The sequence below is a fragment of the Zophobas morio genome, unplaced genomic scaffold (genome assembly GCF_036711695.1).
Source record: "Zophobas morio isolate AGI-343-1 ecotype UQ-CSIRO unplaced genomic scaffold, CSIRO_AGI_Zmor_V1 ptg000011l, whole genome shotgun sequence".
NCBI classification, from domain to species: Eukaryota; Metazoa; Arthropoda; class Insecta; order Coleoptera; family Tenebrionidae; genus Zophobas; species Zophobas morio.
The window spans coordinates 22,717,589-22,744,703 of NW_026972116.1; the positions used below are offsets into that span (position 1 = coordinate 22,717,589).

The window sequence follows — 27,115 nt, forward strand, 5'->3', positions numbered from 1 at the left end:
CTCCTGTTATTAAAAAAATGCAAAAACATACCTCCAGAGTCTTCGAGCAATTTGTCTTCTACTTTTTCGCTTGATACTGAGTGCTAAATGTTTCGAGCCCATTTCACCAAAAGTATCTAAAACACAATCATGTATGACTACTTTTGGCCTACATCTTGGGCGAATATCTACTACACTTTCTAATTTCTCAAAATTTCATTCAACACAGATTAAGAATTAAGGTTTTATAAAAATTTTTGGACAACAGAGTAATAACAGAGTAATAATTCCTGAAATATTAAAATTTATACACACCCGACAATATTGTAGTGAGGGCTAATTTCACTCTGTAAACTGCACGAACACGACAACGACTGAATCAGAAATGAACAAATTTTAAATTTTGTGGAGAAAAAGGTCCTAATAATCCGGCAGGTAAATCTTTAGTTCATTACCTTATCAGTAGAAATATTCTTCCAAGAACTGTTTATTTGAAGCGTCGGTCGAAATTCAATCAAAGAATGAACCAAAAGTTAGCAAAGTTTTTGGTTATTAAGTTTTCATACTATGCAATAAAAAAATAGCGTTTATTTTTTTTTCGGCGCCAAGTGTGATCAAAATTCGTAGTTATTTTGGTGATTTACCCAAAAACTGAAGTATATAGATTTATTAAAAGTTGAGCCTTGCGGCGACCGCGGCAACACCCGGAAAACTTTCATTATCCGGACAGGAAATGAACAAGGAAACCACCACTTTGGCTCAATATCAGAGCCCAGCAACTACCCCTAAATATAATTGTGCACAAACTTGAATACCATTTGCCCAATAATCAGCAGCTGTCACACTTCTACAACTCACTATTACACAATCAAAGTGACATCAGTTCGGCCTTTCTTGAACGCCTCTCGTATTGTAAATGTATACGCTAAAAATTAAAACCGGGCAAATTACGAGTACCTTTGTAAATTCGTATAATTGCAATGGGAAAAAACAATTAGTTAAAAATGTTTACCTTTGCGTTTCGTTTATTAAAATATTGAATTCACTTTGAAAATGTGTTCGTTATAAATCACTCACAACGAGTGAAACAGAATGACAAGTTTCAAGTTTTGGTCTGAAAAAGGCCTGGATAATCCACCAGGTATATCTCTATTTAATTAATCATCAGGTAAAATCCTTTTCTAAGAAGTAAACCCCTTAGTTGCTGACCAAAACTAATGACTCGGAAAATGCTAATAAATTCTCATAAGCCGAAGCTCTTTGTAGTCAAGTCTTAAGGGTGTTGCTACGCTGAAGCGAAAACAAGAGAGCGAGTTGCCAAGAATCAAGAGCGAAAAATGGTTTATAGCAATCACGTCAAAAATTAACAGCTCTGCGATATTGCTTAAATATGTTTAATGGCCTTAAAAGAAGAACCGACGTTATAGAACGATTATTCTGTACCGTAGTAAGTAGTAGTATTAATAAATAAGCATTGAAAAACTTCTTTTTTGAAAAATGCAAAAACATACCTGCAGAGTCTTCGGGCAAGTTGTCTTTTACTTTTCCGCTTGGCACATGTTGTTAACCTTTTCTTTTTCGGGTTGCCCATTTCACCAAAAGTTTCTAAAACACAATCACGTATGATTACTTTTTGTCTATATCTTTGGGCGAATATTTACTATACTTTCTAATTTCTTAAAATTTCATCTCGTAGATTAAGAATGAGGGTTTTATTAAAATTGTTCGAGGATGTTTTCTTTTGTATGTTTTTTCTATTGATTCAATCAAGAACCAAACTCAACACCATTTCCCTAAAATCTGGCAATACAGTACTGTTATTATTAGCATTACTCTACATTTTAATGTTAATGACGTCATCATAAAATTTTGTAATGGAAAAACTCACTAGGAACAACATTCACTTTAACATTATATACATATCTTTATTTTAACATACATACTCGTATAAGGCTTCTCATAAAAAAATAAAATTCGCAAAATCAAATTTTACGACCAATTCACTAGTTTACAAATTTAAACTTTTTTTCGTATCCAAAAATAAAAAAAATATTTTTTACTTCTAAATTGCTTACTAATAACAAATCCAAAAACGGATTATCCTTATCACGTCAGGTTTTTTCATAAATCAAAAATAATGAACTTTGCTCTTACCTTCACGTTAGTGTCAAACTGATTCATGTTAATACACCATTGTCACATAAAAAATGTCTTCGAGATCGTGCAAAGTAAGTGCAAATCAGTTTTGTTACGTTTATGGTAAAATTATAGTACCTAAAGCAAGACCTGTTCAAATATGCTTCAAAAGAATGTATCAAGGATTTTGGGACGAAAATGTGTTACTGTTGGTCTTTTATAAGGGAAACTGTCTGTACTGTCAATAAAAGAAAAGCTACTGATTATAATTTTTAATTTTCAGTCATAATGTTTATAATATATACTGGGTGTTGCTTTTATTTGATACAACCCCTGTAACTTCTTTATTCTTAATGATAAGCCTGTATTTCTTTGAGCAAATTTGTATCATTTTAAAAGGTCTTTGTGACGCCAACTTCACATTTTTATTATCACTTCCCGTAGAAAAATCAAAAGCAACCAATTATTCTAAAATCAATACTTGAAAAATTTTAAATAAAACATTGATGACAATCTAGTAGCTTGAAAAATTGACACTCATGTTATTTATTTACCTAAATGATCTTTTAAAATGATACAAATTTGCTCAAAGAACTATATGTTCATATATATTTAAAAAAAATAAATAAATAAAAAAAAATAAAAACGTTACAAGAGTTGTATAAAAGAAAAGAAATACGGGGTATGTTTATATAAATATCTCAAAAACCTGACGTGATAGATTTTTTCTGCTTTCAGATTTGAATTTCCCGAACCCAAATCCTTTAGATTCAGCTATTTTTGTCTTTGGATATAAAACCTTGTAAACTAGTGTTATTTGACATTCAATTTTTCGTTTTTTCATTTTCTTTAATTGTTCAATTTTTCCATTTTTTGCTGTCTCGGTTTTTACAATTTGAATTTTTTCATTTTTCGATTTTTCAGTTTCTCAATTTTTATATTTTCCAATTTTGCAATTTTTGGATTTTTCTATTATCCAACTTTCCGGTTTCTTTAATTTTCAATATTCGGATTTTACAATATTTCGTTTTTCTGAAGCAGCTGAAGAAACGAATTGAAAACTTGAAAGATTTTTTTTTCACAAGTTTACTTTAAGATTTTTCAAAGTTTCTATTTTATAATTTTTCATTTTTTCGTTGTTGGTTTTTCATTTTTCCCATTTTTTTGAATAGAGCTTTAGAATAGAAAAATCGAAAATTTAAAAATCGAAACATTGAAAAATAAAAAAATCGAGAAAAATGCATGAATCGAAAAACTGGAAAGAAGAAAAACTAATCGAATCGAAAAATTGGAAACCACAAAAATTGTAAAGTCGAAAAACTGTAGCAGTGTAGAGTAGTGTTTGAAAAATGGAAAAATTCGATTTTGGATTTTTCGAATTTTCGATTCTTCAATTTTTACATTGTTCAGTTTTTGGATTTTTCTTTTTTTTTATTTTCGCTTTTTCAGCTTCTCGACTTTTCAATTTTTCGAGTTTTCGATTTCTCGAATATTTGATTCACCGAATTTTTGACTTTTGATTTCTCGGTATTACGAATTTTCGATTTTTCAGATTTTTGTATTTTTCGAATTTCCGATTTTATAATTTTCCGTTTTTCGACCTTCGTTATTTCGTTTGTCCTATATTTCGATTGTTCATTTTTTTTTTCAATTTGTTTCCTTTTCGATTTCTCGATTTTTAAATTGTTTTATTTTTCGATGTTTCGGTATTCCAATTTTCAATTTTTCTACAGTTTTTCGATTTTTCAATTATCCAATTTTCCGGTTTCTTTAATTTTCAATATTCGGATTTTACAATACTTCGTTTGTTCGACTTTGCAGTTTTTCGATTTTTAAGTTTCTCGATTCTGAAGCAGCTGAAAACGAATTGAAAACTTTTTTTTCACAAGTTCACTTTAAGATTTTTCAAAGTTTTTTTTTTAATTTTTCATTTTTTCGTTGTTGGTTTTTCATTTTTCCCTTTTTTTTTTAATAGAGCTTTAGAATAGAAAAATCGAAAATTTAATAATCGAAAAATTGAAAATTAAAAAATCGAGAAAAATTCATGAATCGGAAAACTGGAAAGAAGAAAAACTAATCGAATCGAAAAATTGGAAACCACAAAAACTGTAAAGTCGAAAAACTGTAGCAGTGTAGAATAAGTAGTATTTGAAAAGTGGAAAAATTTCTAAAAAATTAGATACATATTTAAAATGAAAACAAGCAAAACTGTAAATCAAACATTAAAAAAACGAAAAATTGAAAAATCGAGAAATTTAAAAATCTAAAAATTGAAACATTTTACATTGAAAAAAATTTTGGGATGACATCATCAATTTTTTGGGGGGAATAAATAGATATCCATGTTTTGATTAACAATTTAGCAGGCTTACTATAACGTTAACACCTAAACAAGAATTCAAAGTATTGATTTATTCAATAAAATAAGTTGACCGATTCATTAACTTTTTTGAGTCACCCTGTATAAGCAAATCTAAAAAAATATGAATGCAATGATAAATTACAAGTATAGACTGATCATATTTTGCAATTTTAGAATAGGATTTATTCGGTAAAATTTTGAGATTACGTCATCAATTTGTTGAGATTCATAAACAGATAGATTTTGATTAAAAAGTTACCACCCTTATAATAACTCCAAAACGTCTACAAGTATTCAGTTTTGCAATTCTTCACTTAATCAATAAAATAAATGGACTCAGTCATTAATTTTTTTGAGGCACCCTGTATAAGCAAATCTAAAAAATATTAATGCAGTGATAAATCACAAGTATTGACTCATCATACTTTGCATATTTAAAATAGGATTTATTCAGCAAAATTTTGAGGTGACGTCATCATTTTTTTAGAGGGATGAGCAAATACATTTTGATAAAAAAAATACCATGCTTGTGATAACTTTAAAATATTTTCAAGATTTCAAAGCATTCGGTTTTGTAGTTCCTGCTTAAATCAGTAAAATAAATTCAGCCATTCATTAATTTTTTTGAGGCACCCTGTATATACAAAACGTAAAAGTAGAGAGTTGGCCGACAGACTCTATTACAGTATTTTCTTTGCTTCTGCTCAGGAAGTAAAAAATAAAATTGAAAATGAGAACATTGAAAAAGCGAAAAACTGAGAAAATAAAGAAAATGAAAAACCGAAACGAAAAATTACAAATCGAACAATTGAAAAATCTAAAAATTGAAAACTCGTGAAATTGTAAACTCGCGAAATTGTAAATCGAAAAAATTGCAAAATCTAAAAATTGAAACATCCAAAAGTTGAAAAATCGGAAAACTGAAGAAACAAAACATGAATAATTGAAAAATGGCAAACCGAAACGAAAAATTGCAAAATTTAAAAATTGGATAACTCAAAAGTTGGAAAATTAAAACACTGAAACATTTAAATTTGAAAACTAGAAAAACTGCAAATCCAAATATTGAACAAAAAAGGAGAATTGAAGAAAGGAAAAAAGAAATTCAAGGGAAAAAAGCTACCGGCCACTAGTTTTTACTTTACAGAAGTCATACAATTTTTCTATAATAAGCAAAACATTTTTAATTTATTATAGTGAAAACTTTTGATATTCAACGGTAGTTGGTTCAAGCTTGTTTATATGTATATACGAGATCTAGTACTTGCTAAAATATGACTTAATTTGGCTAATGGCATAACCTCTAAGAAAAGAGAGGACGGGTGGGCGGGGCTAGTGCTTACAAGACTGATTTTGGCAAATGATATACCCTTTGAGAAAATAGAGGGCGGGTGGGTGGATTTAATACTTACTAATCTAAAACTGACTTTTTCAAATGATACTTATATGTACCCTCTAAGAGAATAGAGGGGAGGTGGGCAGAGAGAGTAACATGCTAAAATAAGACTGAATTTGGCCAATGACATAACCTCTAAGAAAAGAGAGGGTGGGTGGGTGGGGGGGGCTAGTACTTACTGAGATAAGACTAACTTTGGTAAATGACATACCCTGTAAGAAAACAGAAGGCGGGTGGGCGGGGCTAGTATTTGTTGAGATAAAACTAATTTTGCTGAATGACTGAACAATATTAAAATTAGTCACTGGAATGAAGAGGGGGCGGGCAGATGTAAGATCGTTAGAATGAGAACAGGGTGGGTGGGTGGGGCTAGTCCTTGGTAAGATAAGACTAATTGTTGCAAATGACATACCTTATAAGAAAACAGAGGGTGGGTGGGCGGGGCTAGTATTTGTTGAGATAAAACTAATTTTGGTGAATGACTGAACAATATTAAAAGTAGTCACTGGAATGAAGAGGGGGCGGGCAGAAATAAAAGATCGTTAGAATGAGAACAGGGTGGGTGGGTGGAGCTAGTTCTTGGTAAGATAAGACTGACTCTTGCAAATGACATACTTTATAAGAAAACAGAGGGTGGGTGGACGGGGCTAGTATTTGTTGAGATAAAACTAATTTTGCTGAATGACTGAACAATATTAAAATTAGTCACTGGAATGAAGAGGGGGCGGGCAGATATAAGATCGTTAGAATGAGAACAGGGTGGGTGGGTGGGGCTAGTCCTTGGTAAGATAAGACTGATTGTTGCAAATAATATACCTTCTAAGAAAACAAAGGGTGGGTGGGTGGTGCTGGCACTTACTCAGACAAGACTGATTTTTTTCAAATGATATACCCTTCTATTTTCTTAGAGGCTATAACATTTGCCAAAATCAGTCTTACCTTAACAAGTATTAGCCCCGCCCACCCGCCCTTTATTTTCTTAGAGGGTATGTCATTCGCCAGTCAGTCTTATTTTAGCAAGTACTAGCCCCGCCCATCCGGCCATTACTTTCTTAGACGGCATTTGCCAAAATTGTTGACGCATCATTGACGTTTACCTAGATTTTCCTTAATTGTTTCTTGAAACTAGAGCAGTAATTAAAACAACACCTGCCACATTCTTTGATTGATGTCAATAGTTAAAGGATTTTTTTTCCAAATCTATTTGGAAGTCACCGCGTATATACAGGTCGCTAGAATGTATGGAAATGGTTAAATATATATCTTGAGAACCAATTGTACAAATCAAGTGAAATTAGGTACAGGGGTACAAGAAGTTGTGCTCTAATTATTCGTGAAAAGAAATTTCTTTTGCTTCATTTATTTTCGAGATACACGGCTAATTTGATTTTTTTTATGGCGCTACCATATAATTAATGCATTTTTGAATAACTAGAGTTTCTTTTTCTGAATTCATTGATATAGATCACATATGTGCGCTTGGTATATCTAGCTATTCCTAGAAGATACCTTTATATAAAGAGTAATAATTCCAAAAATATTAAAAATTTATACACACCCGACAATATTGTAGTGAAGACTTATTTCAACCTGTAAACTGCACGAACACGAAAACGACTATGTCATAAATGAATAAATTTTAAGTTTTGTGGAGAAAAAGGTCCCGATAATCCGGCAGGTAGATCTGTATTTCAGTACCTTATCAGTAGAAATTTTCTTCCAAGAACTGTTTATTTGAAATTTGAAGACCAGAACTAAAGATGGTTAGCAATTCTCAAGAAATGAAACTCGATGGAGTCAAATCTGTTCTGAAGCCGCAGTTCAGTCCAAGAAAAAACTAAAAGTTAGTATGAATTTTAACGAGGATTTTAATAATTCTTCTCTGGACGTGGTTAGTCGGTAGGGTGACATTAATTTGCACCACAATGGACGCGTACTATTTAAACCTGCTCCATATTTTAAACGCAACTCAGCAATAAATTCTGCTCGTCTGCCATTGTGTTAAAGAACAATACTGTGATAGTGCGACTAGTTCTGTACCACATTGATGGTTACAAATTTCGTCGAAAGCAGCTGTTGGCCCTGTTGGTTGCTCAAATTTATAAAGCTCGGCTCTGAAAGTAATTTAATTTGAATAAATTTCCGAATCTTAATGATTAGATTACCAAAAATATTAAATCTATCAAAATAAATAAAAACACCACTTCAAGTTTTTCAAAATCAGCTAATTTTCAGTTTTCTTTTGGGAAATCATACTTTTTCTAAACTAACCTAGACATCTATAATATGCAATTTTTTAGCATCCCATTACATGGACGATTAATAAATTTCAAAATTTTGGAAAAATTTTCACAGTCTCCTTTCGATTGGTGGTGGTGGGGATGAGCAAACAAATTTTGGTTAGTGTTTTACCACCTACATGACATTATTTTTCTACAAGATTGTTGCTAATAGTTGAAAAAATGACACAATAAACTCCACGATGTTAGGTTTTAAAAATGACGCGAGATCCAGTTAGAGTTTCCAGCGAAATAAGAAAATCAAACAGAATTTTTTAATTTTCATTTTTAATGAACGACTCATCTGTGCTTTCAAAAGGCACATTTTTTGTTTCATTAAAATCTAAAACGACAAAGAGGGAATCATGGTTTAATTATGGAAGCTGGAATACGTCGCGTACAAACACTGTAGAACATCATGAGTTTACCTTTCATAAAGAATTAATGAGTAATTAATTAATTAATATAATTATTCCGAAGAAGCAAATTTCCTAATTTAATGTCAGTGAAAACAACATTGCCAAGATTTACAATTTACCAGTAAATAGCGTCTCGTAGTTACAGTCGAGCTTCCTAATTTAACGTTCCTTTCACGTATTAATTGGCAGTATTTTTTTTTCAAATTTTCCATCGCTCGTTAATAGTGAGGAAAGTTGTCGGGAAAATTGCATCTTTGTAGGCCGATTTTGTATAGGCGACGGTTTTGGTTATGTAAGTCACATATTTACCAACTCCAGTATTGGTTAGAGAGTTCTTTATATTGGGGTGGAAGAATTATTACATAATAAAATTATTTTGTATTAGGATCCCAATTATTATTTCTCGAGCGTAAGCTAAGGAAGTATTGTAATCGAATCCATCGGTCAAATCTTTACTCTTGTGTTTTCTAGATATTTCGGTCTGCCTGTCTGTCTGCGGCCTGTTCGGATTTTTATTAAAAAAATCTTCGAATCTACCGGACCGATTGTTGTCAAATTTTTTATATATGCAATAGTAAATTTGTTTTTAATATACTCCTACTTTTCTGGTCTATCGATCACTCATCCAGATTTTTGGAAAAAAAATCAAAATTGTATATTGTTAACGTACGCAAGGTAAATCGTTAATCAAAATTTATTGGTTTTTCCCCTGCCAAATAATTGATGACGTCATCACAAAATTTTGTAATGCAAAAACTCACTAGAAACAAACACCTTTATTATAACATTTACTTTAACATTACATAAAAAATAAAATTCCTAAAATCAAATGTTATAATTTTTAGAGACATCTGGATTGATTTACCTCAGACCAATTTTTTGTTATCAGAATTTTTCGTTTTTTCATTTCCTCTAATTTTTCTTGAATTTTTCCATTTTTCGATGTTTTGGTTTTGAAATTCTTCCTTTATTCAACTTTAATTTTTTTAATTTATCTATTCTATCAATTTCTAGGCTTCAAAATTTTTCAATTTTCCGTTTTATAATTTTTCGTTTATTCAACTGTTTAAATTTTCAATTTTTGTTTTTTTTAATACCTTGGTTTTTCAATTCATAAAATTTTCAGTTTTGCAGTTTTTGGATCTCCCAGTTATCCGACTTTCTGATTTCTTTAGTTTTCAATATTTCGATTTTGCGTTATTTCGTTTTTTTCGATTTTGCACTTACTCAGTTTTCTCAATTTGTAATCTTTCGATTTTTCAATTTTTTGCTTCCTCAATTTGTTGATTTCAAATTTTTAGATATTTCAAAATTTTAATTTTTTACTTCTTCGTTTTCATTTTTGCTTATTCAATTTTACACTTTGTAATTTGTCCATTTTTATGATTCAAAAAGTTAAAAAAAATCGAGAAAAACTGGAAAATCGAAAGGTATTGAAAACTCTAAAAACTAAAAAAATTAAAAATTGCAAATTGAAGAACTGAGGAAACGAAAAATTGGAACATTGAAAAACTAAAAATTGAAAAAAAAAAATCGAAAAATTGGAAAAACCAAAAATTGTGAAATCGAAGATTGTAGAAGTGAAGGAAAATTGAAAATCAAATATCCAAAAATTGAAAAACTGAAGAATTTTGAAAATTATAATTATTATTACATACATATTTAAAATGAAAACTAGAAACAATACAAATCAAAAATTGAAGAAACGAAAAGTTGAAAAATCGAGAAACTGAAAGATCTATGCATTGAATAAACAAAAATTAAAAAATCTAAAAGTTTCAAATCGAAAAATTGAAAAATCCAAAAACTGAAAAAATAAAGGAAACAAAAAATCCAAATTAAAAATTCAAGAAATGAAAAATTGAAAAATTAAAAACTGGAAACTCGTGAAATTGCAAATCGAAAAATTGCATAATCTATAAATTGAAACATCCAATAGTTAGAAAATCGAAAAATAAAAAAATTACAAATCAAAACTCGAAGCGTTTCATATCCTAAAAATAAATAAATAAAAAAAATGAGACACTGAAAAATTGCAATTCGAAAATTGGAAGAAATAAAAAATTGAAGAAATTGAAATTGAAAAAATAAAAAATCGGAGCACTGAAAAATGGGAAAATTGTAAAAAACGGAAACGAACTGCTAATAAAAAAATTAAGGAAATGAAAAATTAAAGAATCGAAAAATTGAAAAATAAAAAATTTTAACTTGAGAAATTGTAAAACGAAAGACTGCAAAATTTCAAAAAAAAGAAGAAATAAAAAAAATATACAACCTTGAAGATACAAAAAAAAATTGAAAAATCCCAAAGCGAAAAGTTAAAGAAACGAAAAATCGAAAAACTTAAAATTAAACAAACAAAATATTATAAAATGGGAACATTGAAAAGTCGAATAATTGAAAAATTAAAAATTGAAAACTGGGGAAATTCAAATCGACAAATAGCATCTGGAAATTGAAAAATTCAAATGTTGGAAAACTGAAAAATTAGAAATTTGTAAACATAACGAAAATAAAAAGATGAAACGAAGTGCAAATCGAAAATTTGAGGAAATGAATAATTAAAGAATGGAATAATTGAAAAATGAAAAAAAAATGCACGAGAAATTTTAAAACGATAGATTGCAGAATCTAGACATTGAAGAAACTAAAACGAAGAAAAATTGAAGAAACAAAAAAAATTGAAAAATTGCAAAGCGAATAATTGAAGAAAGGAAAAATTAAAAAAGTTAAAACTCAAAAAATAAAACAATATAAAGTGCGAACACTGAAATTCGAATAATAATTGAATAAATAAAGAAAATAGAAAACTGAAAAGAAAAATTGCAAATCGAAAAATTGAAAAATTAAAAATTGATAATTCGAAAAACTCAAATCAAAAAATTGCAAAATCTAGTAATGGAAAAATTCAAAAGTTGGAAAACTGAAAAACTGAAAAATCCAAATACTAAAAAAAAATGAAAGACAAATCTTTGAAATTGAAAAATTGAAATATTGGAAAATCGAAAAATTGAAAAATTTAATTCTTGGAAAACTGAAAAATTGAAAATTTGTAAAAATAATGAAAATAAAAAATATTAAACGAACTGCAAATCGAAAATTGAGGAAACGAAAAATTAAAGAATTGAGAAATTTAAAAATGAAAAATTGAATACTCCAGAAATTTTAACAGGAAATATTGCAGAATCTAAACATTAAAGAAAAAATAAAGAAAATAGAAAACTGAAACGATAAATTGCAAAACGAAAATTTGAAAAATTGAAAATATTCGAGAACCTCAAATCAAAAATTCAAACGTTGGAAAATTGAAAATTTGAAAAATTAAAGAAAACAAAAACCGAAATTAAAAATCGTAAATCCAAAAATTGCAAACTCTAAAAATTGAAACATCCAAAAGTTTAATAATGCAAAAATGAAAACTCGAAAAGTTGCATATCGTAAAACTGAAGGAAAAAAACTGAAATTGAAACAACACAAAATTATAAAATCGAAATATTGAAAAATCGAAAAGAAAAAATAAAAACCGAAACGAAAAATTACAAATCGAAAATTTGAAGAAATGAAAAATTAGAGAACAGAAAAATTAAAAAAACAATAAGTAATTGAAAATTCGAGAAATTTTAAATCGAAAAATTCCAAAATCTAAAATTTGAAGAAACGAAGAACTGAAAAAATTAAAATTATAAAAACAACAACAAAATTATAAAATCGGGACACTGAAAAGTCGAATAATTAAAAAAACGAACTTCCCTCATCTCTGAAGTGCAACCTAACAAATCCCGCTTCTTGGAAGAATTATAAACATTTTTTGCGCTTTTTGTTTTCTGTTAACCTCTATAAAGTAAACAACAAAAACTGAAAAATCTAAAACGGAGAAGTCGAAAAATTATAAGATCGAAAAATCCAGAAATCCAAAAATTTAAAATACAAAATACTGAAACATCAAAGAATAGAAAAGTTGAAAAATCGAAAAATTGAATCAAAAATCGAAAAGTCAAAAATATAAAATCTAATAAAATTGGAAAATCAAAAACCTGAAAAATTGAAAAATCGATTAATCGATAAATCGAGAATTTGGAAAATCGACAAACCGAAAACTGAAAATGTCAGAAATTCAAATCGAGAAATTGCAAAATTTAGAAATAGGAAAATTCAAATGTTGGAAAATTGAAAAATTTAATTGTCGGAAAATTGAAAAATTGAAAATTTGTAAAAATAATGAAAATAAAAAAATAAACGAACCGCAATTCCAAAATTGAGGAAATGAGAAATTAAAGGATCGAAAAATTTAAAAGCGAAATTGAAAACTTGATAAATTTTAAAACGAAAGATTGCAGAATCTAAACATTGAACACACAAAAACAAAATAAAAATCGAAGAAACAAAAAAAAAAAAAATCGCAAAGAACTGAAGAAACGATAAATTGAAAAAGGTAAAACTGAAAAAACAAAACATTATAAAATGAGGACATTGAAAAGTAAAATAATAATTGAAAAAATAAAGAAAGAAAACTGAAACGAAAAATTGCAAAATCTGCAAATAGAAAAATTCGAACGTTGGAAAATTGAAATTTTGAAAAATTAAAGAAAACAAAAAACCGAAATTAAAAATTGGAAATCAAAAAATTGCAAAATCTAAAAATTGAAACATCCAAAAGTGGGAAAATCGAAAAATGAAAAATTCAAAAATGAAAACTCGAAAAGTTGCATATGGTAAAACTGAAGAAACAAAAATATTTGAAATTGAAAATACAGAAAATTATAAAATCAGAACATTGAAAAATGGAAAAATCAAGGAAAATAAAAACGAAACGAAAAATGGCAAATCGAAAATTTAAAGAAATTAAAAATTAAAGATTGGAAAAAATGAAAAATGCAAAATTCGAGAAACTTTAAATCGAAAAAAAGTAAAATCTCAAATCTGAAGAAACGAAAAATTGAAAAATCTAAAATTGTAAAAACACAAAATTATAAAATCGGGACACTGGAAAGTCGAATAACTGAAAAAACGAACTTCCCTCACCCCTGAAGTGCAGCCCAACAAATCCCGCTTTGAAAAATTGTGCATTTTTTGCCAGTTTTGTTTTCTGTTAACCTGTATAAAATAAACAACAAAAACTGAAAAATCTAAAAGCGAGAAGCCGAAAAATAGTAAAAAAAATCCAAACATTAAAAAATTGAAAATCTAAATTTAAAAAAAAATTGAAAAATCAAGAAATCCAAAAATTTAAAATATAAAATGCCGAAACACTGAAGAATCGAAAAGTTGAAAAATCGAGGAACTGAAATATCAGAAAATCGAAAAACTGAGAAATCAAGAAATGAAAAAATCGAAAAGTGAAATATCTAAAAAAAAAAAAATTTAGTCAAAAACCTGAAAAATTGAGGAATTGAAAAATTAAAAAAATCGAAAAATCGATTAATTCAGAAATCGAGAATAAAAAAAATCGATAAACTAAAAACTGAAAAACGTCAGAAATTGAAAAATTGAAAAGTAGAAAAATTAAAAAATCAAAAAATTGCAGCACCATAAAACTGAAATATCGGAAAATTCAGAAATCGAAAAATAACAATTTTAGAAATCGAAAATTTAAAAAATCCAGAAATTACATAGTCGAAAAATTGTTTTATATTATTTTTTCTGAAAACCTCAATGTCTAAGATAACATAACATAAAATTATAAAATCGGGACAGGAAATGAGGTTTTTACTTTATAGAAGTTATAACACAAAAATCGCATTTTTTTTTTTTAAATTTTGAAATAAGCGGGATTTGTTCGACTGCATTTCAGAGGAGAGGAATGTTCTGTCGAAATAACTCTCAACCAATTTTTGTTGCGCGAGTTTAGCTCTTATTGCATTGAAACCAAATAACTATGGACTGTCGCGTTCAGCTCCAGCCAACACACCTTCAACCGAGCTCCGCCGCCCGTACACTCCAGCAAAACATCCATAAATTATTCTCCACCCTGTATAACCCCACAGCTTGCCAAAACCCGCCACCAGACCGCCAAATCGCGGCGACAGCATGCAAAACCGCGTCAAAATCCCTTCAATTATCCTCGTTAGAGATTATTAAGTTTGGCAGACGTGCGCTCCCAGGTAGTATCGAAAGCTCCCCCAGCGTTACAATTGATCACTCGGAAAACTCATTTTTTAGGCAGGTTCATACTATTTCCCGAAAGTGGCAGCGCCCCCTTCAGTCGGTCATTGCAAGTCGCCGCTTTTCGCAGACGAGGGCCGCCGAAAACTCGTCTGGTTGGCAAGAGGGAACGCGTGGCCATGGAAACCCTCCTTCAGCTTCACCGTCATCTGTTGTATCCTGGTTCGCTTTATCATCCTTTCCAATGAGCTTTTCGTCCTGCTGGACGCACAAACTTGCACATTCCTTCCCATTAGTCGCTCGCGCTTTGTGCGAAATTCGTTATTCTGATAGCCATTTATGTGTTTAATGTGCTATGGAAATTGCCGAGATGCGTTTATGGGCGTTTTGTTATGGCAATGGGATGCTGGGCAATTGTCGGGGTCGGTTATTGGGGTTAGGGGATTTGGGAGGTTGTGGAGGTATTTTAATTTATCAGTAATTTATTTTAGGTTCGTCGATCATATATTGGTTCGCGGTTTGTCGGCGAAGCTGTTTTATGGCGTTACTAGGAAAGATTGGAAACGTGATTGTATTGTTAATTTGGCATTGATTGGTGTTGCTGTACAACTAGGTTTTTAATGAAAACATGGCGGTTTCAGGACAAAAAGTCTGCTTTTTATATCAAGTTTAGGAAATATGGTTGGCGATGTTTTCTCGACGTTTCAGTGCTTGTAATATCTGAAATTGTCGGTCTACTGTTTCTGTCCGTGTCTATCGATGAATTAGTTGAACGTTCATTGAATTTCAAGCAGGTTTTTATTTTTAAGTGCCGTGTAGATTGTATCACATAATGTGGTTGCTACTAATGTATGCATCAAATTTGTCCCAATATTCATCCCCATCAAAAAATGATGACGTGATCTTAAATTTTGCTGAGTACATCTGATTTGAAATTTTCTATCTCTGTAGTTCATCAACCCGACTTATTTATGTTTTTATTAATATTGTTTGTTTAGAAAAAATAAATATAAAAAAATAATAATAAAAAAAAAAGATCGACTGCTATTTTGGTACAACTTTCCTCGTCCCTGAAATGGAGTCCAACAAACCCCGCTTCTTGGAATAATTATTAAAAAAAATTGCGATTTTTGTTTTCTTTCAAAGAAAAACCAGTGGTGTAAACAACAAAAACTCAAAACATCTAAAATCGAGAAGTCAAAAAATTGAATCTAAGATTAAAAAATTCTAAAAATTGAAAAATAGAAAAATCGAGGAACTGGAACATCAAAAAATCGAAAAAGTCAAAAACTGGATATTTATAGAACCACAAAATTGGAAATCCAAAAACCTGAAAATTTGAGGAATAGAAAAACTGAAATATCAGTTAAAAGAGTTCGAGAATTTGAAAAATCGACAAATCAAAAACTGAGAAAAGCCAGACATTGAAAATTTGAAAAATGGTAAAGATAAACAATCAAAAAATTGTAGAAACAAAAAATTGAAAAATCTTAAAATTGAAATATCGGAATATCGCAAAATCGTAAAGCTGAAATATCGAAAAATTGTTACACACAGTTTTTTTTTTTTAAAATTTCAATGTCTAGGATAAAAATTCAAACGGATTCATAAAGAACAAGGACACAAAAATGTTAAATTTAACATTTAAAAAACATTTATTCGGAAAATTGCATGATGACTTCATCATTTCTGGAGGGGCATGAACGGATAATTTTGATTAACGATTTATCATGCTTTCGATAATCTTAAAATGTTTCCAGGATTCCAAAGCATTCGATATTTCAAAATTAAATTGTAAAATATTCTTATCCTTAACATTGAATAACATATTTTACAATTTAAGTTACAACTTTTTCCCGTCGAGTGTGTTTAAAATTCCTTCAAAATTCTTTAACCTTCTTCAAAAATTGGATACTCCTGAGATTGTTTAAACTTTTTCATTGATAAAACACCCGGGGTCCCTGAGATTTTTTTTAAATCTTTCAAAAATAAAACAGGTTTACCTGAGAATCTTTAAACTTCTCTAAAAATAAAACAAAGGGTGTTCCTGAGAGTCTCTAAACTTATTCAAAAATAAAACACCAAGGCCCCTTGAGATCCTTTCAGGAACTTCAAAAATAAGACAACAGGAGATCCTGAGATACTTTAAACTTCTTCAAAAGAAAAAACACCAGGAGTCCCTGAGATACTTTAAATTTCTTCAAAAAGAAACCATCGGATGCTCCCGAGATTCTGTAAACTTCTTCAAAAGTAAAACATTAGGGGTGCCTGACATTCTTTGAACTTCTTCAAAAATAGAACACCCAGTGCTCCTCGAACTCTTTAAACTTTTTCAAAAATAAAACACCAGGAGTCCCTGAGATAGTTTAAATTTCTTCAAAAAGAAAACATCGGATGCTCCCGAGATTCTTTAAACTTTTTCAAAAGTAGAACACTATGGGTGTCAGAGGTTCTATAAGATCCTTCAAAAATAAAACACTAGGGATCTGAAATTCTTCAAAATTTTTTCAAAAATAAAAAAACAGGTGAGTGCTCCAGAGATTCTTTAAACTTTTTCAAAAATAAACATCGAGTGCTCTGGAGAGTCTTAAACTTCTTCAAAAGTAAAACACTAGGGGTGTTTGATATGTTTAAACTTCTTCAAAAATAAAACACTATTGGTCCCCGAGATTCTTTAAAATTCTTCAAATATAAAACATCGGGCGCTCTGGAGAGTCTCAAACCTTTTCAAAAGTAAAAGGCTAGGGGTTCTTTAAACTTCTTCAAAAATAGAACACCGATTGCTCCTCGAACTCTTTAAACTCTTTCAAAAATAAGACATCAAGAGTCCCTGAGATACTTTAAATTTCATCAAAAATAAAACAGATTCTTTAAACTTCTTCAAAAGTAGAACACTATGGGTGTCAGAGATTCTTTAAAATCCTTCAAAAATAAAACACTAGGGATCTGAAATTCTTAAATTTTTTTTCAAAAATAAAAAAACAGGTGGGTGCTCCAGAGATTCTTTAAACTTTTTCAAAAATAAAACATCGAGTGCTCTGGAGAGTCTCAAACTTCTTCAAAAGTAAAACACTAGGGGCGTCTGAGATTAAACTTCTTCAAAAATAAAACACTATGGGTCCCCGAGATTCTTTAAAATTCTTCAAATATAAAGCATCGGGCGCTCTGGAGAGTTTTAAACTTCTTTAAAAGTAAAACACTAGGTGTGCTTGACATTCTTTAAACTTCTTCAAAAATAGAACACCGAGTGCTTCTCGAACTCTTTAAACTTTTTCAAAAATAAAACACCAGAAGTCCCTGAGATACTTTAAATTTCTTCAAAAATGAAACATCGGATGCTTTCGAGATTCTTTAAACTTCTTCAAAAGAAAAAACACTAGGGGTGCCTGAGACTCTTTAAAATTCTTCAAAAATAAAACACTAGGGATCCCAAACTACTTAAAATTTAAAAAAATACAACTGTCTCTGAGATTCTTTAAACTTTTTTAAAAATAAAACAATTGGTGTCCCTGAGATTCTTTAAACTTTCTCTCAAAAATAAAAAACTAAGATTCCCCGAGATTCTTTAAAATTCTTCAAAAATAAAACATCGGGTGCTCTGAAGAGTCTCAAACTTGTTCAAAAATAAAACACTAGGGGTGCCTGAGATTCTTTAAAATTCTTCAAAAATAAAACACCAAGGGCCATTGACATTCTTTAAACTTCTTAAAAAAATAAAATAACGGGTGCTCCTGAGACTATTTAAACTTCTTCAAAAATAAAACACTGGCTGCCCCTCGAACTCTTTAAACTTTTTCAAAAATAAAACATTGGGCGTTCCTGAGATTCTATAAACATTTAAAAAAATAAAATATCGAGTGCTCCTGAGGCTCTTTAAACTTCTTCAAAAAGGAAATGTCAAGGACCATTGAGATTCTTTTAATTTCCTCAAAAGTGAAAACATCGGGTGTTCTTGAGAGATATTCTTTAAACTTATTCAAAAGTAAAATACTAGGGGTGTCTGAGATGCTTTAAACTTCTTCCAAAATAAAACACCACGCTTCACTGACATTCTTTAAACTTTTTCAAAAATAAAATATCGATATATTTTAAACTTCTTCAAAAATAAAGCACTAGTGGTGCCTGAGATTCTTTAAAATTCTTCAAAAATAAAACACCAGGGAAGCTATTTAAAAATTTTTCAAAACTAAAGCAAAGAAGCCTCCTTTATTCTTTAACCTTTCTCAAAAATAAAATACCAGGAGTCCCCGAAATTCTTTAAATTTCTTCAAAAATCAAACATCGGGTGCTCTGGAGAGTTTCAAACTTCTTCAAAAATAAAACATTAGGGGCGCCTGTGATTCTTTAAAATTCTTCAAAAATAAAACAGTGGGTGCTCCTGAGATTCTTTAAACTTAAAAAAAAACATTGACTGCTCCTGGAGCTCTTTAAACTTCTTCAAAAAGGCAAAAACCTAGAACCCGTGAGATTCTTTTAATTTCTTTAAAAATAAAACATTAGGGGTGCTTAGGATTCTTTAAAATTCTTTCAAAAATAAAACCCCAGTGTTCCCCTTCGAGAGAGTTTAAAATTGTTTCAAAATTAAAACATCAGATGTTACCGTGAGTGTTGAAATTTCATCTAAAATAAAGCATCTGGTGCTCGTAAGAATATTTAAACTTTTTCAAAATTAAATCATTACGTGCCTCTGAGATGCTTTAAACTTCTTCCAAAATAAAACACCACGCTTCACTGACATTCTTTAAACTTTTTCAAAAATAAAATATCGATATATTTTAAACTTCTTCAAAAATAAAGCACTAGTGGTGCCTGTGATTCTTTAAAAATCTTCAAAAATAAAACACCAGGGAAGCTATTTAAAAATTTTTCAAAACTAAAGCAAAGAAGCCTCCCTTATTCTTTAACCTTTCTCAAAAATAAAATACCAGGAGTCCCCGAAATTCTTTAAATTTCTTCAAAAATAAAACATCGGGTGCTCTGGAGCGTTTTAAACTTCTTCAAAAATAAAACATTAGGGGCGCCTGTGATTCTTTAAAATTCTTCAAAAATAAAACAGTGGGTGCTCCTGAGATTCTTTAAACTTAAAAAAAAACATTGACTGCTCCTGGAGCTCTTTAAACTTCTTCAAAAAGGCAAAAACCTAGAACCCGTGAGATTCTTTTAATTTCTTTAAAAATAAAACATTAGGGGTGCTTGAGATTCTTTAAAATTCTTTCAAAAATAAAACGCCAGTGTTCCCCTTCGACAGTGTCTAAAATTGTTTCAAAATTAAAACATCACATGTTACCGTGATTGTTAAAATTTCATCTAAAATAAAACATCTGGTGCTCCTAAGAATATTTAACTTTTTCCAAATTAAATCATTACGTGCTTCTGAGATGCTTTAAACTTCTTCCAAAATAAAACACCACGGTTCACTGAGATTCTTTAAACTTTTTCAAAAATAAAATATCGAGATATTTTAAACTTCTTCAAAATAAAGCACTAGTGGTGCCTGAGATTCTTTAAAATTCTTCAAAAATAAAACACCAGGGAAACTATTTAAACATTTTTCAAAACTAAAGCAAAGGAATTTCTCTTATTCTTTCACCTTTCTCAACAATAAAACACCAGGAGACCCCGAAATTCTTTAAATTTCTTCAAAAATAAAACATTGGGTGCTCTGGAGAGTTTCAAACTTCTTCAAAAGTAAAACATTAGGGGCGCCTGTGACTCTTTAAACTTCTTCAAAAATAAAACACTGGGTGCTCCTGAGATTCTTTAAACCTAGAAAAAAACATTGACTGCTCCTGGAGCTCTTTAAACTTCTTCAAAAAGGCAAAAACCAAGAACCCGTGGGATTCTTTTAATTTCTTTAAAAATAAAACATCGGGTGTTCTGGAGATTCTTTAAACGTATTTACAAGTAAAACATTAGGGGTGCTTGAGATTCTTTAAAATTCTTTCAAAAATGAAACCTCAGTGTTCCCCTTCGACAGTGTTTAAAATTGTTTCAAAATTAAAACATCACATGTTACCGTGATTGTTAAAATTTCATCTAAAATAAAACATCTGGTGCTCCTAAGAATATTTAACTTTTTCCAAATTAAATCATTACGTGCTTCTGAGATGCTTTAAACTTCTTCCAAAATAAAACACCACGCTTCACTGAGATTCTTTAAACTTTTTCAAAAATAAAATATCGAGATATTTTAAACTTCTTCAAAATAAAGCACTAGTGGTGCTTGAGATTCTTTAAAATTCTTCAAAAATAAAACACCAGGGAAGCTATTTAAACATTTTTCAAAACTAAAGCAAAGGAATTTCTCTTATTCTTTAACCTTTCTCAACAATAAAACAACAGGAGACCCCGAAATTCTTTAAATTTCTTCAAAAATAAAACATTGGGTGCTCTGGAGAGTTTCAAACTTCTTCAAAAGTAAAACATTAGGGGCGCCTGTGATTCTTTAAACTTCTTCAAGAATAAAACACTGGGTGCTCCTGAGATTCTTTAAATCTAGAAAAAAACATTGACTGCTCCTGGAGCTCTTTAAACTTCTTCAAAAAGGCAAAAACCAAGAACCCGCGGGATTCTTTTAATTTCTTTAAAAATAAAACATTGGGTGCTCTGGAGAGTTTCAAACTTCTTCAAAAGTAAAACATTAGGGGCGCCTGTGATTCTTTAAATGTGATTCTTTAAACTTCTTCAAAAATAAAACACTGGGTGCTCCTGAGATTCTTTAAACCTAGAAAAAAACATTGACTGCTCCTGGAGCTCTTTAAACTTCTTCAAAAAGGCAAAAACCAAGAACCCGTGGGATTCTTTTAATTTCTTTAAAAATAAAACATCGGGTGTTCTGGAGATTCTTTAAACGTATTTACAAGTAAAACATTAGGGGTGCTTGAGATTCTTTAAAATTCTTTCAAAAATAAAACCCCAGTGTTCCCCTTCGAGAGTGTTTAAAATTGTTTCAAAATTAAAACATCAGATGTTGCCGTGATTGTTAAAATTTCATCTAAAATAAAACATCTGGTGCTCCTGAGAACATTTAAACTTTTTTAAAATTAAATCAATAGGTGCTCCTAAGATTTTTAAAGTTCTTCAAAAATAAAACACCACTGGTCGCTGAGATTCTTTAAACTTTTATAGAAGTAAAACATTAGGAGTGCCTGAGATTCATTAAAATTCTTCAAAATTAAAACACTATAAGGATCCGACACTGTTTAAAATTTTTTCAAAAATAAAACAACAGTTGTCCCTGAGATTCTTTTATTTTGTTTAAATACAACAACGGGTGTCCTGGAGATTCTTTAAACTTCCTCAACATTAAAACACTAGTGGTCAAAAATAAAACATTGGGTGCTCTGGACAGACAGTCTCAAACTTATTCAAACGTAAAACACTAGGGGTGTCTGACATTTTTTAAACTTCTTAAAAAAATAAAAAACCGGTTGTTCCTGATACTCTTTAAAATTTTTCCAAAATAAATCGTTGGGTGTTTCTGAGATTTTTTAAACTTCTCCACAAATAAAACATCAGGTGCTTCTGAGGCTCTTTAAACTTCTTCAACAATAAAACATGGGGTACTCTGGAGATTCTTTAACTTAATTAAAAAATAAAAAAAAAGTTGCCCCTGAGAGTCATTAAAATTATTTTAAAAAATAAAACACTAAGATTCCGCCTTGAAACTGTTTAAAATTCTTTGAAAGTCAAAACATAGATGCTACCGGTATTCTTTAAACTTCTTCAAATATAAAACATACAGTGCTCCTCAGATACTTCAAATCTCTTCAAAAATAAAATATCGGGTGTTCGCGAAATTCTTTAAAATTCTCCAAAAGTAAAACACTAGGAGTGCGTGAGATTCTTTAGAATTCTTCAAAAATAAAACCACAGATGTCCCTAAGATTCCATAAAAAATAAAACACAAGGGGTTCCGGAGATTCTTTAAATTTCTTCCAAAAAAAAAACATTGGGTGCTCTGGACAGTTTCCAACTTCTTCAGTAAAACACTGCAGGTGTCTGAGAATCTTTAAAGTTCTTCAAAAATAAAACACAAGGGGTTCCCGATATTCCTTAAGCTTCTTAAAAAAATAAAACACCGTGTGCTTCTGACACTCTTTAAAATTTTTCAAAAATAAATCATTTTTCTTTCCTGAGATGCTTTAAACTTCTTTAAAATTAAAACATCGTGTGCTCCTGAGACTTTTTAAACTTCTTCAAACACCAAGGGTCCCCGACATTTTTTAAACTTCTTAAAAAAATAAAACACCGTGTGCTTCTGACACTCTTTAAAATTTTTCAAAAATAAATCATTTTTCTTTACTGAGATGCTTTAAACTTCTTTAAAATTAAAACGTCGAGTGCTTCTGAGGCTCTTTAAAATTCTTCAAAAAGAAAACACCAAGCACCCCTGACATTCTTTTAATTTCTTCAAAAATAAAACATAGGGTACTCAGGAGATTATTTAAACTTTTTCAAAAATAAAAAAAACGGGGGCCTCTGACAGTCATTAAAATTCTTTCAAAAATAAAACACCAGGATTCCGTCCCGAGAAAATTCTATCAATGCCAAATATCACTTGCTCCAGCGTAATTCTTTAAAACTTTCAAAAATAAAGCAACAGGTCTCTCTGGGATTCTTTCAACTTTTCAAAAAATAAAATATCGAGTGCTCCCAACATACTTTAAACTTCTATAAAAATAAATCACTAGGGGTCCCTGAGATTCTTTCAATTTCTTCAACGGATATCTCTGAGATTTTTTTAAGTTTTTCAAAAATAAAACACAAGATTCTTTAAATTTCTTCCAAAATAAAAGATCGGGTGCTCCGGAGCTTCTTAAACTCTTTCAAAAATAAAATACGGGATGTTTTTGAGAGTTATGAGAATTTAAAAAACAAATAAAACATCACGGTTCCCCCTCGAGAGTGTTCGAAATTCTTTCAAAAACAAAACACCAGATGCTAATTTCTTCAAAAATAAAGCACTGGGTGGTCATGAGATTATTTAAACTTCTTCAAAAATAAAACACCACGGGTCCCCAAGATTCTTTAAAGTGCTTTCAAAAATAAAACAACAGGGTTCCCCGAAATTCTTTCAAATTCCTTTAACAACAAAAGAACGGTTTCCGCTCAGATTCTTTAGGCTTATTTGAAAGTAAAACATAAGGGATCGTCGAGATTCTTTAAAAATCATTCAAAAATATATAAAACAGTGAGTAGAGAAAATTCTTTCAAAAGCCACACATCAGACACCTTATTATAAAAAGCCTCTTACAATTTTTGTTTCGCTCATTTGATTGGAAAATTGTTACAGCATTGTCGTAAAAGAAAAATTTTAATTTGGCAAGTACTATTCAACATATTGCTAAATCCTGCTTCTATCATCTTTGTCGTGTTAACAACGTACTCCAAATCTATATTCCCAAAGTTCGAATCATCACAAGACCTTTCACCTTCACCTATTCCCGTCACTCCTAACCCACATCCCAGCGCTTTTAAATCGCGTAGGATCACATCATCACCTATGTACACCGTTTTTGCGCTTAGTTTCTGGTATAATTTCCCTTAATTGAATAATTCATTAACAAGCACCCTTGGGATTCGCCCGAAAAAATTGCGTAGGTGTAACTAAAGTGCGTTCCGCGCTGCCGCCGGTTGTCACACATAATCTCCTGTAAAATCATCAAAATTCCCTTCAGAGTCATACGTGTGGGAAACGTTTTTTTTTTTTAATTGTAGAATAAGCAAAGGCCGACTTTACCACCGGGTCTCAGCGTGTTGTTCCCAATTCAAATCAAAAGAAATACCGGTCCTTATTCTTCGGAGGTACAAAAGATTTACATGTCGGACTAGTTTTTGGGGGACAAGTCTGAATGTGATTGTTTCGTTAGTGAAAGAAGATTTTGCGACAGGGCGACGCCAAGGGTCACAGTCTAAGAGGTTACCCTTCCAGACGGTCGTCGGTTCAAGGTAGTCTGGGAGGCTAATTTGTAGGGTATGGTCATGTATGGCCTATTCATCTCTGGGAGATGAAATACGAATACACTTGTTCATATTCGCGTTCAAGTGTACTGGAATGGAACGGAATTGCGGCTGTCGGGACTTTTCTGGAGAGAAATGGAGCTGGAGGGATTTTTTCACGGTTTTACTATTTTTGGAATGATGCTAATCGTTACATTTTTAGTATAAGAAAATTTCTAAATTATCACACTTTTTCTACGCATTAAAATTAAAGCAGTTGACTATAAGGTTTGAAAAGTGTTCATTACAAGGTTTCGAAGATCAGAATTGCCTTGTTAATTTTTCCGTTTCCGTCCGTCTGTCTGTCTGTCTGTCTGCTGTCTGTCTAGCAATAAATCGGAAAACGGCGTTTTCGTTTTGCTCAAGTTTCGCTTTCAATTAAACTAACTCACTGTATTTCAGGAACGAACCGCGATATTTTTATTCTTGACAAAAACCCAAAAAAATAACGCAAAGTAGGAAAACACTTTTTTAATTTATAGCATCGCTGAGTTATTTAGTGGTTATGTAAACTATTTCCATGCCCATGTAACGCATTAACAAACTTCCAAAAACCTGCCAAAATCTATAAAACAAACCCGTCCCGCCGGCTTTTTTTAATTTTTAGTCTAAGACATCCAGCGCAAAGCCAAGACATCCCTCTATTCCTGGCAAGCCATAAAACCCGGAAAAACACAGCTAATGACCGAACTTGGCTGCATTCTCAGCGTCTGCAGATAACCCCGGTTTGTTGACAACCCCACTAAAATTCGTACTGATTTCAGCATTTTCAGTGGAATGAATGTAAAACGTCCGGCTTGTTACAGTCGGGTTTCAGGATCAGTTTACTTAGGTTCCAATCGTGGGAATGGATTCGTAGTTATGGCACCTATCAAGGGAGTAATTTCCATATCCTTCTATTAGTTTCCATCCTGCAAGGTCTGTGCACGACATTAACTTCCCTGGGTACTCTTGTTTGTTGACTCACCCTACTTAGGGTTATTGTCCCTTTTTATGTACGTTTTCCCCATTTAATATGCTTTGATGATATTATCGACTTGTCAATATTGAACGTTCGCAATTAAATATGAATGTGCTCGGCTGTGAACGTACGTTGAATTGGGAAGTTTCCCGCTTTACATTGATTCACTAGCTATTTTTTATTGTTTATGTTCGTTGTATGATTCATGTGGTGTTAGACTCGTCAAACAATTTTTTACTTCCAGAGCGTGAGCTACGGAAACGTAATCGAGATCATCGGACGACTGGTTACTTTTATGTTTTATCGACGTTTCATGACACCTGCAGTACGAAAAAATAAGTCCCCCGTATCCGTCTGTATGTCTCTCACCAACAACAGGATGACGTCATCTTCAAAATTTACATTAGTAAATGTTATTTAAATTTTATAAAATAAGATACTCCTGTACTTGTGGTTTATGAATCCGTTTTTACACTAGACATCCAGATTTTTAGAAACAAAAATCAAAATTGCATAACAACATTTTGCAATATAACTTTGAAATCTTGGAAACGTTTTAAAGTTATGGTAAAAATGGTAAATCGTTATTTACAATTTTTTCGTTTATGCCTCCCAAAAAATGTTACGTCACTTAACAGTTTTGTCAAATTTTAATAAATTTAACAGAATTATGTACTCCTGCATGTGTAATTAATGAATCCGTGCTGAGTTTTTGTCCTACACATTCAGATTTTTGGGAAAAAAACATTCTGGAACATTTTACAATTTCACTTTGAAATTGCAAATCTCGAACGTTTTAAGGTTCTCGGAAGAATTTTTCCATTTATGATTTTTTGAACATTTGATTCATCGAATTTTCGGTTTTCGGTTGTCGATATTTCGACTTTTCGAATTTTAGATCACATGATTTTCGACTTCTCGAGTTTTTCTTTGGAATTGTGGAATTTCATTTTCGATTTTCCGTGTTTCGATTTTAGATTTGCTCATTTTTCGAAATTCGAATGCTCGATTTATCAATTTTCGATTTTCTATATTTCCATTCTTGGATTTTTGGATTTTTCGAAATCTCCATTTTCGACTTTTCGAATTCTCGATTTTTCAAAATTTCAATTCTTCGATATTTCAAATTTTCGATTTTCGATTCGTTGAATTTTTGTTTTTTTGATTTTGCAATTTTTAGATTCTTCGCTTTCTTACACTTCTATACTTTCCAATTTTTTTATTTTTCGATTTCTCGAACTTATATTTTTCCAATTTCAGTTTTTCGGTTTTTCAATTTTTTCAGTTTTCAATGTTCAATTTCTTGATTTTTCGAATTTCCGATATTTCAAACCTTCAATTTTCGAAATATCGATTTTTCAATTCATTTCCTTTTCAATTTTCCGATTACTCAATTTTTCATGTATTTAATTTTTCAAATTTTCCGAATAGTGATTTTTTGAATTTGCCATTGTTCAACATTCTAATTTGAATCTTTTA

General features: G+C 30.6%; 1 protein-coding gene across 7 annotated transcripts in view; it reads right to left on the reverse strand.

Annotated features, from left to right (window-relative positions):
• The window catches only part of LOC135127251 (uncharacterized), a 206,524-nt gene that overhangs the window by 50,839 nt on the left and 128,570 nt on the right, over positions 1–27,115 (reverse strand). For 3 of the 7 annotated variants that reach the window (XM_064053676.1, XM_064053675.1, XM_064053677.1), the window contains one exon: positions 1,491–1,584. The exons of 2 other annotated variants lie outside the window; for them this stretch is intronic. In XM_064053676.1, coding sequence (XP_063909746.1) covers positions 1,491–1,570 — 80 coding nt within the window. In that variant the 5' untranslated portion in view covers positions 1,571–1,584. Of the gene's footprint in view, positions 1–31; positions 117–1,490; positions 1,585–1,640; positions 1,703–27,115 lie in introns of those variants that run through there. 2 more of the 7 variants (XM_064053679.1, XM_064053678.1) reach the window with 2 other exon arrangements.